General features: G+C 38.8%; 1 protein-coding gene across 15 annotated transcripts in view; it reads right to left on the reverse strand.

Annotated features, from left to right (window-relative positions):
- Window positions 1-16,033, reverse strand: part of SIPA1L1 (signal induced proliferation associated 1 like 1) — a 385,127-nt gene that overhangs the window by 90,676 nt on the left and 278,418 nt on the right. For all 15 annotated transcript variants that reach the window (XM_070377614.1, XM_070377620.1, XM_070377612.1 and 12 more), the window contains one exon: window positions 5,523-5,697. In XM_070377614.1, coding sequence (XP_070233715.1) covers window positions 5,523-5,697 — 175 coding nt within the window. The remainder of the gene's footprint in view (window positions 1-5,522; window positions 5,698-16,033) is intronic.

Consider the following 16,033-nt stretch of genomic DNA (forward strand, 5'->3'; position numbering starts at 1 on the left):
AAGACGATCTGAATTCCAACGTCTCCAGCATCACTGGAGAAGGCAATGGCACCCTACTCCAGTACTCTTGCCTGGAAAAATCCATGGACAGAGGAGCCTGGGAGGCTGCAGTCCATGGGGTCGCTAAGAGTCGGGCACGACTGAGCGACTTCACTTTCACTTTTCACTTTCATGCATTGGAGAAGGAAATGGCAACCCACTCCATTATTCTTGCCTGGAGAATCCCAGGGGCGGGGGAAATCTGGTGGGCTGCCGTCTATGGGGTCGCACAGAGTCGGACACAACTGAAGCGACTTAGCAGTAGCAGCAGCAGCCAGCATCATTTGCTAAATAATCAGAGACAAGTCACTTTACTTCTCTGCCCCTCAACATTCTCACTGTTGTGAGGATTGAGTGAAACAATGTCCATGATAGTAGCCCATAAAAGATGCTTAAGAAACATGCTGATTGGAATTTAGAATTTTATGCAGTTGAAATAAAAAGTATAGCTGCCTTAAACAGAGCATTTCAATTTCTTGGCCAACTGCATCTCAGAAACACTCGAGAGAAAAACCTGATACTATAATACAGTTCAAAGTTAAGAAGGTGAAAAAACTTTTCTTCATTCATCAGTCTCTACAACTCCACACGGTCCTTTAAATGTGCAAAGCGTTTAAATAATGCTGGTTTTATTCTTTTATTTATCAAAGGTTAAATATCCGAAATACAGGATTTATTTTCTTCATGAAAAGTCTTACATCTATTCTAAGACCCTGAAACTCAGTGATCATTATAACACTGCTGAAAAATGGGGGAAGCAACATGAATTCTCTAAAAACTGTGGCAAATGATTCAAGGCAGAGCTCTGAAGGAATGCTTTTCAAGAGTTTCTAAGTTTCCTGCATGCTGACTTGACAAACGCACCTTATTCAGGAAATAATTTCCCAAATAATAATCCACACACACAACTTAAAATGAGGGTGGTCTCCAGCTTTCAAATAACAAACTGCTTGGTGGGAAGCTTATTTTTGTACTTACTGTAGTGGGAGGGGATGGCAATTATCTAGAGGTTATGCCATCCAAATAAGGAAACAAAAAAGGAGAAAAAAATTCACTCTGGAAAGATTTTTCACTGCAGAACTGTTCCAACCCCTGACACAACTGTAGCTTGTTTGCTGGAAGTCCTTAGTTATGAAATGGGAAATTGGGACTCTGTACAGAAAATTGGGAAGAAGAAGAAATGGTTCAACAGTTTAACCAAACCTTCCTTTCCCAAGCCTCTTTCTTTCTCCAAAGCACTAAACTCTGAATAATGACAAGTGGAGCTATCTCATTAGATCGCTTGAGTAATTTTAGCCCAAGGGCTCAAGAGAGGGGATGACACAGCCGCAAAGCACAGCTCTGGGCTTCACTGTACTTAATTCTACATTTATGCTTTCTCTGAATACATCATTAACCATAACACTAGGATATGGTCTCCCCCCTTAATACTTAACCTTGGGTACCCTAGTTAATCTGAAGAAGCCTAGTCTGTAAAAGGGGGATGACTGGAATCCAGCAGAGTTTGTGGAGATGCACTGAGATGACATATAGAAAGTATCTAGGACTTTGCTTCTGGCCATGACAGCACTTGGTATAGGACCTGCTCTCCTATTGTAAATAAATAGAAAAATAAACAAAATATCTGAAACAACTTTTTTCCCCTCAAGACATCTTACAATAGGCAGCACTGGATAGTGATCTTGGAGGAAGAAGTATCAAAGGAGATGAGCCTTATGATCCTACCCAGCTTTCTACCCGAAGGTACTTTCAAAACAATCACACAGAGTAGGGATTTGAAGAGAGAAGCCAAAGTATGCTGGAGGTCTGGAAGGCTTAGTTGTGGCTGATATTTGCTGGGCACAATACTGAAGAGGAGGAAACTACACAGTGAAAGAGGCTCAGATATCTGCACAGGGATCCCCTTGAGTCTTGGACTGAATATTAAGCTGCACAAGCACAGAGCGCGGTTCCAAAAGCCAGGGAAAGAAAAAACATCAGGGTGCATCATGCTGGCTGTAGTTAATAACACTATACAGAATAGCTGAAAGTTGCTAAGAGAGTAGATCTTAAAAGTTTTCATCACAAGAAAAAAAAAATAGGTATGGTGATACATAACTAGACTTATTATGATGACCATTTTGGAATATACAAAAACACTTGAGTCATTATGTTGTACACCCGAAACCAATATAATGTTGTATGTCAATTATACCTCAATTTCAAAAAAAGAAAGAAAAGAGAAACTATTGGGGAAATAACTACCAGAGAATTGTCAGCCAAACAATTCTCACAGTTCACACAGGGCTGGAAGACACTGAAGTTCTGACTAGCCATAGTAGAGATACTTGGCTGAATATGCTGGTATTCAGACGCAAGAAAAGTCATGCCTTAGTAAGAGCAGTAAATTAGCCAGAGTATAGACTACTCACGAACTGGAGTCAAGACTACTGGGAGAAATATCAACAATCTCAGATATGCACACGATACCACTCTAATGGCAGAAAGTGAAGAGGAACTAAAGAGCCTGAATATTCACTTCTCACCTGATGTGAAGAGCTGACTGACTGGAAAAGACCCTGATGCCAAGAAAGATGACGACAAAAGGAGAAGGGGGTGGTAGAGGATGAGATGGTTGGAGGACGTATCTCACTCAATGAACATGAGTTTGAGCAAACTCCAGGAGATAGTGAAGGACCAGGAAGCCTGGTGTGTTCTCAAGAGTCAGACACAACTTAGTGACTGAACAACAACAACAAAAACTACTCTTTTTTTAAAAAACTATGCTTTAAAAAAGCATAAGAACAAATTCATAAAGATCAAACTGTTCTGTAACTAACTTAATTGCCTACCAATAATAAAACAACACTGTTTAAAGAAGAGGACAAAATCCAGATCCTCAATGATCAAACATTCACAATGTCCAGTATCCAATCAAAAATAACCAGACATATGAAGAAATAAAATTAACTAAAAAGCATGAGAAACTGTTAAAAGGAGACCCCAAATGACAGAGATGATGGAACTAGCATGCAAATAGTTTGAAACAGCTATTATAAATACATTCAAGGCTTTAAAGGACATGAACCTAATGAGAAGAATATGGAAAATATAAGATTACTCATGAAAAAAAAAAAAAGCGGCGGAGGTGGGGGGAGGGGGATGGAGAAAAGAAAAGAAAAAAGAGAAAACCCAAATGCAACTTCTGGACTTGAAAATCACAGCATCTGAAATAAAAATGTCATTAGATTGACTAACAGCAGATTAAGAGACGGTAGAAGAAAAGAAAACACAGTGAACTTGAAAATATTAACAGGAATTTCCCAAATATAAGCATGGGGGGCAGGGAAGGGGGAAATGTTACAAATTAAATCACAACCGGTAAGTGACTTAATATATGTCTAATTGGAGATTCAGAAGATGAGGTGCAGAAAAATAAAATGAGCTTGGCAAATAATGTTTGAATTTGATTAAGACTACAAATCCACAGATCCAAGTGACAGCTACACTGTCACACAGAGAGGGAGCGATCCTTTAGGAACACATGTTCTGGAAAGCGTCTTCTCTTTTTAAGCATTATATTGAAAGAGTTTAACACAATTTAAGATTAGGTAAGAGGTGGTAAGATCATCTCACAGCACACCAAACAGTCTCATCTCTGAGTGTGTCATGGCCAGCAGAAGGCTGCTGGGGTTTGCAAGGGCTGGTTGATCCCTATGTCTTTTGGTCTATTATTGTTTAATACCCCTTTAAGTGATGATGCTAATAGTCCTTCTCAGCTGGGAGTAAGAGAGAGAAATATGCATACTGTCTTCTTCAAGCTTTAGAGTGGAAACACTTTCCTACTTTTCAGTGACTTCAGGAAATGAGCCTCTGAAAGCACAGAAAAGGAACCTGTGAACCCTCCTTTTCAGGAGCTATGCCTCAGAAGGTTACAAGGAGCCATAAAGGAGAGTAACTCAGTGAGAAGGCACCTGTCCTTGACTAATGTATTGCGTAACTGTAAAATGTGCCACCAGAGGCAGTTTACTAATCAAGGTCTTTGCACTTATTGGAATATTGGGGCAAAATGTGCAAAGTGCTTATTCTGCTTATTCCACTGCCTTACATGATGCCACATTGCTTAAGAATGGCCCTGCTATCTGCATTTCTCATGTTGTCCTTTCATCAAGAGATGGCTAGGAACGTGTAAATACACAAATAAATGGACTCAATGGACATGAGTTTGAGCAAAATCATAGTGATAGTGAAGGACCAGGAAATGATAAATAATCTTACCAACTCCGATTCTGACCATTCATTGATAGAATCAAGGCTCTTATTACATTTTCTTCCCAGACCCTTTTAATAGCCCTTTGCGGTAATTATAATTTACATAACACAACAAACTGGGACAATGTGAATGAATTACAGAGTAAATGTCAGAATACGTTGATAAAAAGAATTTAAGGGCATACTGAGATTTAATATTTTCTGCAGTCGCAAGCAGAGTATGGAACATTAAAATAATATTTAAGAGTCTAGGCTATTTATGGTTTTTCATAGGCTCTCTTGCATGTCGTTTCCAAGTTGGCAACAGCAAAACCATGGCAACAGGAAATTCTTCCCTGCAGTGGAGTTTATGAATGCTTTTCTGTTTTCATGACTTGACTCCTTATTTAATTTCCTGTACAGAAAATCAGAGTGATTACTATAGACTGCAATACAGACGTGCTAATCCAAAGACCCTCTCAAAGAAAAACAGGTCACAGGTGTCTATGGATGGATATTGAGATAAAATTTAAAATTTGCTTCCACACAGACACACAGCAGAAGTCAACATACTCTAGATACTTGAGAACCTAACTCTTTTATTAACCACCTGGGAAAAGGGAATGGACAAACCTCTATGTTCACGAGCTGTAGATAAACAGACTGCTGCACCAGTGTGATTTTAATCAACACATTTCATGAACCAAAGTAATACCAACGCTAAGAAGCCTGTTTGCTTGGCGATTAAGTTAGACTATGAACAGTAAAAACAGAAAATGAACAAAAATATCTCAAGACAGTAAAATATGAAAGTGATTAAGAAAACCCTACAATGGCTGACTACACAGATATGGACAAGGATTATGAAATGAGTTAATGAAAGTCAAGACTTCTGGGGCTTACAATCAGATGGTTGGTAAGTTGCAGGAGTTTTTAGTCACTCTAACGTTCAGCTAAATACAGTGAAGCATATGTAACACTATCCAGGAGGAAATCTGCACGATCTCCATCCATTGCTTCCTACCTCCCACACTTCTGATAACACTACTTTTTTTTTACACTCCAATCCTAAATGCTTTGATTATGGTCTTCAATTGTCTTAAAGCCACATGTTCCGAGACTGGCTTCCTCTCCCCCATCACCAGCGGTATTCTACACGTAGTGGCAGTGTTGTTTTAAGGGTAACTTAGCAGGCGAACATCAACACAGCAGGAGGACAACAAGCCTGGTAGGAGGGTATAAGTATTTCTTACTTTTGGTGTCCAGCTGCGCACGATACTTCTCAAATCCTTTGAGCCGAACACGTTCTCCCAACAGCTGGAGGAATTCCTCAAAGGCTGGGCCGGCTGATTCATTGTTGTACATCTCTTCTTCCGTGCTCTGTCCAGCTTTGCAGTACATGATGCCTACTTTCTGCTGATAGTTCAGCTGTGAAGGCAGGCGATACAATGCATATAAATACATGCAGATCCACTCTGCCCACTTCAATGCTAGTAAGTCCTGTAGGGCATATGCCCATCAAGTAGCTAACCTCTTTCTTCTCTTGAAATCCTTCTGCTTCTGTTCTTCCCCTTCTAAAAAAAGGAGGCCTTATGAATTTAAAAGTAAAGGTCTACTTTACAAAAGATGCCTTGGAAAAAACAACCTCGTTTTACAACACTGTGTTAGTTTCATGTGTATAGCAAAGTGATTCAATTACGCACACAGATACTTTTTTAGGTTCCTTTCCCCTATAGGTTATTACAAAACATTGAGTTCACTGTGCCATACCGTAGGTCCTCATTGGTTATCTATTTTATATGGTACTCGGGATATGTTAATCCCAAACTCCTACATTTATCCCTCCTCTGCTTCCTTCTTTGGTAACCATAAGTTTACCAAACAAACTTTGGTAAATAAACAACCAAGTTTCTTTTCTATGTCTGTGGGTTTATTTTTTTTACAAAATACACTTTAAACTGTTTTGCACTAAAAGCCCATTAAAGTTCTTTTAAAATTTTGGGAGGTAAAATTGGAAAAGACTTATCTCCCAAGGCCATTTTTCCAATACACTAAGTTATAAACCTTGGTTATACCTTTGTGACGGCATGAGCATCATCAACACGGTACTTTTCAAATTATTTTTCTAAACGATGAGTCTCTAGATAGAAAATTTATAAGGGGCCTCATATGGCAAATCACAATTAAAACAAAGCATTCAAGAAATTTAAATATAACATTAATCAAAACATTTATTCATCATTGAAAGGTTTAGCCATCCTATAAACAAATTTTAAAGTTGTATTAGTCATTTAAGAAATGAATTTTTATATTAAAATTTAGACATTTAATTCTCCATTGAAATCAGGGCAATTCATATTCGTGAAGCCTATTTACAGACTAGCACTGCAACAACTGTTATCAATAAGTTTTTATCTCATAAAAGGGGGGAGAGCAAAATTTTAATAGCTAACGTTTATTGAATAGCCACTATCTGCCAATCACTGTTTAGTGATTAAATTACATTAGCTTTCCTCACAAAAGCCTGCAAATATTACCCCATATGACCAATAAGCAAAGAGAAGTTCAGAAAAGAGAACAGTTAGAGACACACAAGACCATAAACTGTCAACCCTGTGATTTGGCTCTATTCAACATAACCAGAATTGAATCAGGCTTGTTTTGCTGTATTTCTGTCACTCCAACACATGTCCACAGCTCCGTATTTGCAACTCCACAGTCGAAAGGTATAAACCAAACTTAAGCAAACATATTTGGCGGCAAAACTTCCTATGAGCTGACAGGGAATGCTTCTAATTTATTCCTTTCTGTGAATATTCATATCTTTGGAAATATTAATGTGTTTGATGGTGGGGTGCTGCCCCAGATTCCGCTGGAACTCGCTCTAAGTGCATGCCTTTTATTACCCTTCTAAATCTGGGCCTTTCTGAATTTTGAAATGTATCTGCTCCTATTGTTTTACACAAAGGACTGAGAACCTAAACAATTCTTTTCAACTTTCTCAATCAAATGGTTCAGAATGCTGGTTAACTAGAAAACCTTATCAGGGAACTCCTGCTTGCTTTAGCCTCTTCTCACTAACTAGATGACAAGGAAGGTTCAGCAGCTTTTACATGACCCGTGGACAGGAGAGCTGCTTAGGAGTTCTGTAATTGTGCAGAATTAACTCTCCTCTGCCTACTCCAGTGAGTGCAGGGCAAAGTTCCACATCTGAAACTTTCAAGTAACTGTGTCTACCGATGTTGGAATTTTTTAAAAATAGCATACAACCTTGTATTATCGCTGCTTCATTTTAATTATTAACAGAAACACTTTTAGGATTTAGTTCATCTTTTTTGTATGCCATATGCAGTTAAAAAAAAAAAAAAAAAAAAGAAGATAAGAGTAAAACCTGCCACATGCCACTGGCAGTTGGGCTCCTTCAAAGGTCTGAATGTGACTAACAGAGGGGAACTCCCACAGGTGGAGCCTTCATCTTGGCTTTCAAATTAAGCTGAGTATCCCATTAGGTCTCAACAAATAAAAAAGTAGCAGTAGGCTCTCTGTCTGTTACAAAAGAAGTCCTTAACACAGCCAGCTCCTTACTGTCTCCCTGCAGGGAGAGCTACCAAAGAAAGGAAGCAATCTGGAGAAAGGAAGGAGCTTGGAGTTATTTGCTATTTGGCTCTGTGCCTCCCAGATCAGCCTTCTCATGCAACAATGTAAAACAAAAGTCACCTTGTTCAGTGGAAAGCATCTCAGTGACCCTGGATTTGTGGGTGGCTTTTTAAACTTCTTAGATAAAGGTCTAGGATTTCACTGTGCAACATTCAAAAGGACTCACTTATTTATAAATACAAAAGAGCTCATTTTGGAGAGAAGATAAGCAAGGACACTTCCCCCAAACCACTGCAAGGAGCAGAAGGCAAGCACAATGGGACAGTGTGCTGCCTTCTTCAGGCGGGTTTCTCACATCCCGGTGACTCCACCCGCAGACAGAACAGACTGGTATTTGCTTGTTGTCAAAGGAAAGCTCCTTTAAGAGGATTTGGAAATTTGTTAGAATGTCAAATTTCCTCCAGTTTGAAATGGTGCCGAATGTCAGTGCTCCATCCTTGAAGGTGATACTATGACTGTATCCTTGGTTTCTGCTGCAATGGAATCAAGGTAGGTGTCATTCTCTGAACTCAGGTTCTGGGAATCCTTAGTTAGCAACCTTGTTCCCTGCCCAGAACATGAGTAGTTGTAAAGGAGGAGTTACATAAGTATGCTGCTGCTGCTGCTAAGTCGCGTCAGTTGTGTCCGACTCTGTGTGACCCCATAGACGGCAGCCCACCAGGCTCCCCCGTCCCTGGGATTCTCCAGGCAAGAACACTGGAGTGGGTTGCCATTTCCTTCTCCAATGCATGAAAGTGGAAAGTGAAAGTGAAGTCGCTCAGTTGTGTCCGACTCTTAGCGACCCCATGGACTGCAGCCCACCAGGCTCCTCCGTCCATGGGATTTCCCAGGCAAGAGTACTGGAGTGGGGTGCCATTGCCTTCTCCACAGTATATCCTACTCTGACCTTTATATCAGTAAATTTTAATGGGAAGTTAAAATTTTATCCTAATTTGGGGCCTAATAACGAACATTTCAAGAGAAAGAGCAACTGGAAATGGAGTCAGAGCTATGGTTTGGCAAGGGTTTGAATTGTTATGATGTTATATAAAACAGGATTTTTTTTGAGACACAAACACATCTATGAATAGATAATACTTTCCTGCAGTGATTAGAATAGTTATGATGATGCCAGAAGCCATCTTGGAAACAGGCTGGGTTTATCCAACTGTTTAGGATTTTGCTTTTGGATATTCATGGAGTCATGCTCTACAGTTCCATGCTTGCAGTATCAACTCCGTATCAACGGTTTACATGGAGCATCGAGGGAAGTGTTTGGACTCTCAACAAGTGTTTGTATTGTAAAAAGCGATTATGGTCAATCCAACAGGACCAAGGTTCTGTTTGAGATGAAAGTGTCTTTCAACAGCCACGAAAAGTGATATGGACTCCCACAGCTGGGAGCAACAGTACTCAGGATTGCTCTCCTTCTCATAAAATAGGCACTTTAACACAGAATCATAGAAGCAGGCACAGCACAATCTGGCTTATACAGCCCTGAGTTCCTGGAAAGATGCATGATATCGTCAGGGCCCTCCATCAATAGAAACAGGTTTGAATAACCAAGTTCTCAGGGACTCCTTAGGTTCTGTACTTTCGCCTCTTCTTCCTGACATCACCCCCAGAAGGCAGCACTGGGGACGGCACAGATGGTGAGAAAAACCCCACTTCCTCCTTTCTTACAAAACCTTTTTAAATTGTCTGCTTTAATCTGGGGATTTAAAACTTTTACTATGAGGTGTCTCATCATCTAGCAGTTCTCAAAGTGTGGGCCATGAACCCTTGAGGGGTGTTTGAGCTTTGCTCTGGGACAGTTAATTGGAAATAATCTGATCCTTTCAGTTTTTCTTTTAAACGCATAGGTCTTATCAGAGTACTGTTTAATTTGAGAATAATCCTGTCCCATTATTGAGGCAAAGTCATTCTAAGACTTTACCCAATGCCATGGGAACTATGAGGTTTTCCAGACTACCTGTTGAGAGCAGACACTGTTCTCAGCTAGGCAGAGGTCTGAGGATTTGCCTCGCTCAATCCTAGGGTGGTTCCTACCCTGGCTGCAAATACTTTCCTCAAATACTCACATTTACTCTGGTGGCTCAGATGGTAAAGAAACCGTCTGCAATGTGGGAGACCTGGGTTTGATCCCTGGGTCGGGAAGATACCCTGGAGGAGGGCATGGCAACCCACTCCAGTATTCTTGCCTGGAGAATCCCCATGGACAGAGGAGCCTGGCAGGCTACAGTCCATGGGGTCACAAAGTGTCGGACATGACTGGCCGAGTAAAGCACCAGTATCCAGCTCAGCAAATCCTTATCTCCCTGGACTCACATCTCAGTCTTCACTCAGGGAGACCTCTGGGCTTCGACTGGGTGGCCCCTCCTGGCTGTGCAGCCTGGGAACTCAGGCTGAAAGCTGGTGTGATTTTTACTATTCATTTGGTTCCCATTGTCTTTTGTTGCCTGACTCCAACATCATAAAAACCACTGTTTCATTGGTTTGCCTAGTTTTTAAAAGTTGTTTCGGATGGAAAAGTAATCTAGTTCTTCTCTTTTAATCTTGGCTGGAAATAGAGATCTGCCTCTATTTTCAAGTCATATAATTTCTGGACAGTAAACTGCATGTTTGAGGCATACGGTTTAATGATTTCTAACAAACCCGCACTCAATCAAAATACAGAATATTTCTTTCACCCCAAGCCCCCTGGTTCCCAACTGCTGTATATGCCTGTATCAACCGACAATCACTGCCTCAGACAATCACTGTTCTATTTTTTTCCAACTGTAAATTTGTCCGTCTACATTTTTAATGAGTATTTTTGCTAGATAAAATTCCTAGTGAGAATTCTTCTTTTTCAGCATTTCTAGAAATGTGGCTTCTACCTTTTATGTTTTACAGCTCAGGAAATGGTTAATTTTAATCCAATTGTCTTATATTCTTCTTTGAATGTACTTTTTCCTCTGGCTATTTTTAGATTGTTCTCTTTTTAATTTCAGCAATTTTTACTACAATGGACCTATATCTGACTTTCTTTGTATCTACCCTGCTTACCATAGGCAGAGTTCTTGACTCTGTCTTAACTTGTGTGTGTTTCATCAGTTTTGGAAACTTCTCTAGGGGTATTTCTTCAGACATCGATTATGTCTCCAAATACTGCTTTAATTTCTCTTCCTCTTTTCTGGGAATTCCATTACACGTATGTGTTCACTATGGCCCACATGTCTTTTAGGCACTTTTCTGTATTTCTCATGTTTTCTTGTCTACATTATTCAATTAAACATTTTCCGGTAACTTCATCATTTTTCTCTTCTGTTGTATCTAATGTGCTCTGTAAAACATTTGCTGAGATTTTTAACTTCTGGGGTTTTCTTTTTTCCCCCTCCAGTTCTAGAATTTCAATCTGATTTTTTTAAAAGCAAATCCAAGTTCTCCAGTGATCCTTGACCTCTGTATTTTATTTCTGCAGGTCCCATGAAATCAATGAAAACTCTAAACAGTAGCCACCTAACTTTTAATCTGTACTTTGGCCACACTTTAGCCCCAAGCCTCTTACAAATCAGCAAATGCCCCAGGAAAAATGTGCTGCAAAATGATTTAATTTTGTTGAACCCAAATTTTTCAGTTATTTCTTTTCTAGACCAAGATTTTGATACGATATGTAAGAACTCTTCACTAACCCTTAGGTCACAGATTTTCTTCTATGTTTTTGTCACAGATTTTTAAAGTTCTACATTTCAACCTATGATTCATTTAAATAAATTTCTGTATAATGTGTGACGTAGGTCAAGTTCATTATTTTGTCTATGTAATTGTTTCAGCACCTTTGTTTGAAAAGCCTGACTTTCCTCCACTGAATATTTTTATACCTTTGTCAAAAATCAGTTGGATCTATTTGTGTGGGGCTGTTTTCGGTTTCTCTATTTCATTTTTTATTGAAGGGCGATACATGGTACTGTATTTTATTTTCTGTTTCCCCATGTTCATCAAAAGAGATCCAATTGATGTTTGTGAGTTGATGCTGAATCATACAACCATGCTGGACACAGCCTGCAGTTCTAACAAGTTTCGGCAGATTTCCTGGGGTTTTGTACACACACTATCACGTTATCTGACATAGGCACACGTTCACATTTCCCTTTCCTTTATCTACGTGCCTTCCTCTTCTCGCCTTATTGTACTGACTAGACCTTCTAGCACCAAGCTGAATAGCAATGGTGGCTGTATACATCTTTGTCTTTACCATTAACTCTTTAATCAACTATGATGTACGCTGCAGGGGTCTTATAGGTGTATTTTGTTTTTTAATCCAGTTGAAGAAGTTCCTCTTATTTCAGTTTTTATTGTTTGTGGCCATTATGGCTTTTCTCATCCCAAGATCCCCAGCTGGTCTGCATCCTTCTTTTCACCTTTCACGTTTGCTTTACATACAGTGGCCATACTTAGCAAATGCATCTATTCCATGCTTCTAGAAGCAAAAGTCTAAACCTATTTTTTAAAAGCACTGATTATTCGCAGTGGGTAGACTGATCTGAGACAAGTTATTCTGCCATTAGATATGAAGACCTTGCTCATTTTTCAAATCCTCACGATTCATATTGACAGCATTTACTTTGGTTTGTTCTTCATAAACATGATAACTGTTTTAACTACTTTTCTAAAGATTTATCACTGTACTGTCCTCCAAAAGAATGACAAAGAGACTAGAAAAATTCAGTGTTGGGAGTGAAAAAAATGCTAGTTAGAAACTTTATCCTCATTGGAATTTACTAACAAAAATCAAACTGCTTTAAAAAACGACATATGGATACTGGGTAGGAAAATCATTTTTTTAAAAATCTGTCTGAAATGCTGTCAAAATTATTTATATACATGTACACAGATTCTATTTTTATCTTTGGCATAATGTAAAGGAAATATTCTAGACACACATTTTGTATTCTATACACATATAAAGGAAATATTCAATACACACATTCTATATAAATATTCTATAATAATGTTTTGTACAAGTTCTCACAAAAATAGAAAGGTTCATACTGCTATTAAATTGATGATTTATGTACTTGTATTGATTTGATATTAAGATGAATTTCAATTATATAGGAATAGGCTCTTCATTGCAGCACTGTTTGTAACAGTAAGACTGGAATCCATCTCAATGTCTATTAATAGAGAAACTGGTTAGATAAACTTTGGTACAGCAACTAAACAGAATATTATGCAGCTATAAAAACAATGGGAAAACTTCCTGTGTACTGACATAGAAAGAGCTTCAAAATATATTACTAAGTGAAAATGGAAATGTGTATAGCATGTTATATTTTGTGTAAGAAAAAGGGAAATAAGACTACATCTGCATTTTTGGTGTATCTGTATAAAGAAACATCAGAATACATAAGAGACTATAACAGTGGAAACTAGAGGGGAGAAGAGAGCTGAGAGATAGGAACAGGGTAGAAATGGGACCCTTCAATGTAAACACTTTGATTTTTGGCCCATGTGAAGGTATTATTAATAGCGAAACTAGCTTTTTATTTTAAAGCTGAATTTAAAGCACAATTCAGTTTAAAATCAGGAAGACTGAAATATCTACAATCACTTCCTCAGTCTTTTTGGATTGTGAACCAAAGAGTCCTTACTGCAGGTCTTAGCCATGCTGAGATCCTTCACTATAAACTACAGTCCTACTAAGCCAAACATCTTCCAAACACTACTGCTTTCAGTCATATTAATCATAAACCTTACCTTGGAAAGGACTCCATTCAGTCACCCACCCCAGCCTCAGCCAGGCAAATAGCATGGATGAGCCCATGCAGAGTAATCATTACTTGTGTGCAGACAAGAGAAAGAGACCAATGCCACGGGCTTCTTTCCCTGATCTGATGACTGTCACGTATATTTCTTCCTGATAATGTACATATGGAACCCATCTGGTGGCCTTCTGAACTTTACACATGTATTAACTGATATCATAATCTAGAAGAAGATCAAAATTTCAGGAGTGTTGATTGTTTTGCCAAAGCTTCATTCATAGACAATGTTGTTTTCCCTGCGGTTCATTCTTTAACTCCAGATGCCTGAATCAAAGAGGAAAGTGGCTGGTCAAACTCATTTATCATCAATAAAATAATGCACCAGGGCAATGAACAGGCTAAGTCAGCAAAAAATTTCATTTATTCCCTAAATCAAAAGAACAGCACTATTCATTATCAAATAAAGATTGCTTTTTTCCTTATATCTATTCTTGAGATGTATATTGCAGACCTAATTAGATATGATTACTTTACCCCTTTAACTTCAATAATTTGAAGGGCAACATTTTAAAGAACAGAGAATCCAATAAATGTTTTCATTCTTTATATTTTTAATAAGTATCTAGAAAAACAGTGGAGATATTGATTTAGATAAAATCACTACTATGAACATGAAACTTGACATTTCCTAATGAAAACAGGTCTTCCAATTTTCTCTACTGCAGACTGGCAATTTTACTTTATTTTTAAGTTCTATTCTGATCTTGGGTTTTGCATGTTATACTTAATATTAGGCTCTGCAGCTGGTAGCAATAAAACCTGGAGCCATATTTCCAGTTTCTTCTCCTACTCAAGGGGAGAGAATGGGAAGATGGGGTGTAGAGTGTACTGGGTAAGAAAGCAGACTCTGGAGTCTGAATGCTTGGATTTAAGCATATCCTAACTGTGATCTGGGGGGTCCTTCACGCTCTTTGTGCCTCAGTACTCTTGTCAGCAAAGCAAGAATAACAGCATCTACATCAAAGGATTCTAAGGATTAATTAAAATAATTCATGTAAATTGCTTCACAGTTCCTGGCTTAGTCACTGCTCAATAAAAAAATATCTATTTTTATAACTGCCTGACACTCCTGCTCAGCGGGATTGCTCGCTGTCCCATACCCACATCCCAAGCTCCTAGCCTGCTGTGCTTTGTTCTCATTGTTCTGAGTCTAGACCACCACACTGCTTATTTTCTGGACTGATGAAAGGTCCATTTCATCCTGACCCATCTGATTAATTGTGACTAGGCCCCACTGGCTTGTTTGTTAGTAGTTCTGTTATTACACTCATTATATTAAACCCACCTTTTATTTTTATAGCAATTTACGACTTTGTTTCCTTCATAGGTAAAGACTGTGTCTTACTAGCATACAGTATTTATTAATAAAACTCTGCAAAGAGTGGTTACTGAACATTTACTGGATTTGAAAAGTTATGCTTTTTACTTATAAAAGTAAGCATGATATATTATAGTATCTATAACAGCAAGATGCTTATAAAGATGAAATGAGATAATGCATGTAAACAGGCTACTAACGAGTTATTTTATCGTCATTCAGTGTTCACCATGTGCCTGGCATTGCAGTAAGTGCTCTACACGTGTGAGATCCTTGCAACAGGGCCTGGAATAATGATCTTGCACTTTCTTTTCACTTTCAATGTTACTTTCACTGCTGACAGAATCATCTTTTCACTCCATTGCACGGAGTAGGTGAGAGAAAGGTGTTTTTTAATGACCGATGAAGAAAAACAGCATTGATATGGCAAATCTAAAAGTAACTGAATTACCCGTATTATTAAAAAGTTGGCAATATATGAAATTCCTAATACTTCACAGTGTAGTTCGGAAGATCGAAATAATTTGATATGTGCAAAAAGCAACAGTGGGAGTGTCAGCAGCTCAGTCATGTCGGGCTCTGCAACACCATGGGCTATAGCTTGCCAGGCTCCTCTGTTCATGGAACTCTTCAGGCAAGAATACTGGGGTTGATTGCCATTCCCCTCTCCAGGGAATCTTTCTGACCCAGAGATCGAACCCAGGTCTCCCACTTTGCAGGCAGATTCTTTACCATCTGAGCCAGAGATGAAAACTTACAAATCTGAAAAGCCAAAGTTAGTACCATGCAAATGCATATCCAGCATTCAGGACTCCTAAGGCAAAACAGTACTGCTTCTGAAAGCCTCACTCCTCTCAAGTATAAAAGGCCAATAACTGGAGCCTACTATCCAGGGGTGCCGTGAGGGTTAAAGCAGATGATGTTGGTAAAGAGCTTAGAACAGTGCAATAAGTAAACATATACTTATCTAAAGTGCTTTCATCATAAGAGATGCTCTCAA

The sequence above is a fragment of the Bos mutus genome, chromosome 10 (genome assembly GCF_027580195.1).
Source record: "Bos mutus isolate GX-2022 chromosome 10, NWIPB_WYAK_1.1, whole genome shotgun sequence".
Lineage (NCBI taxonomy): Eukaryota > Metazoa > Chordata > Mammalia > Artiodactyla > Bovidae > Bos > Bos mutus.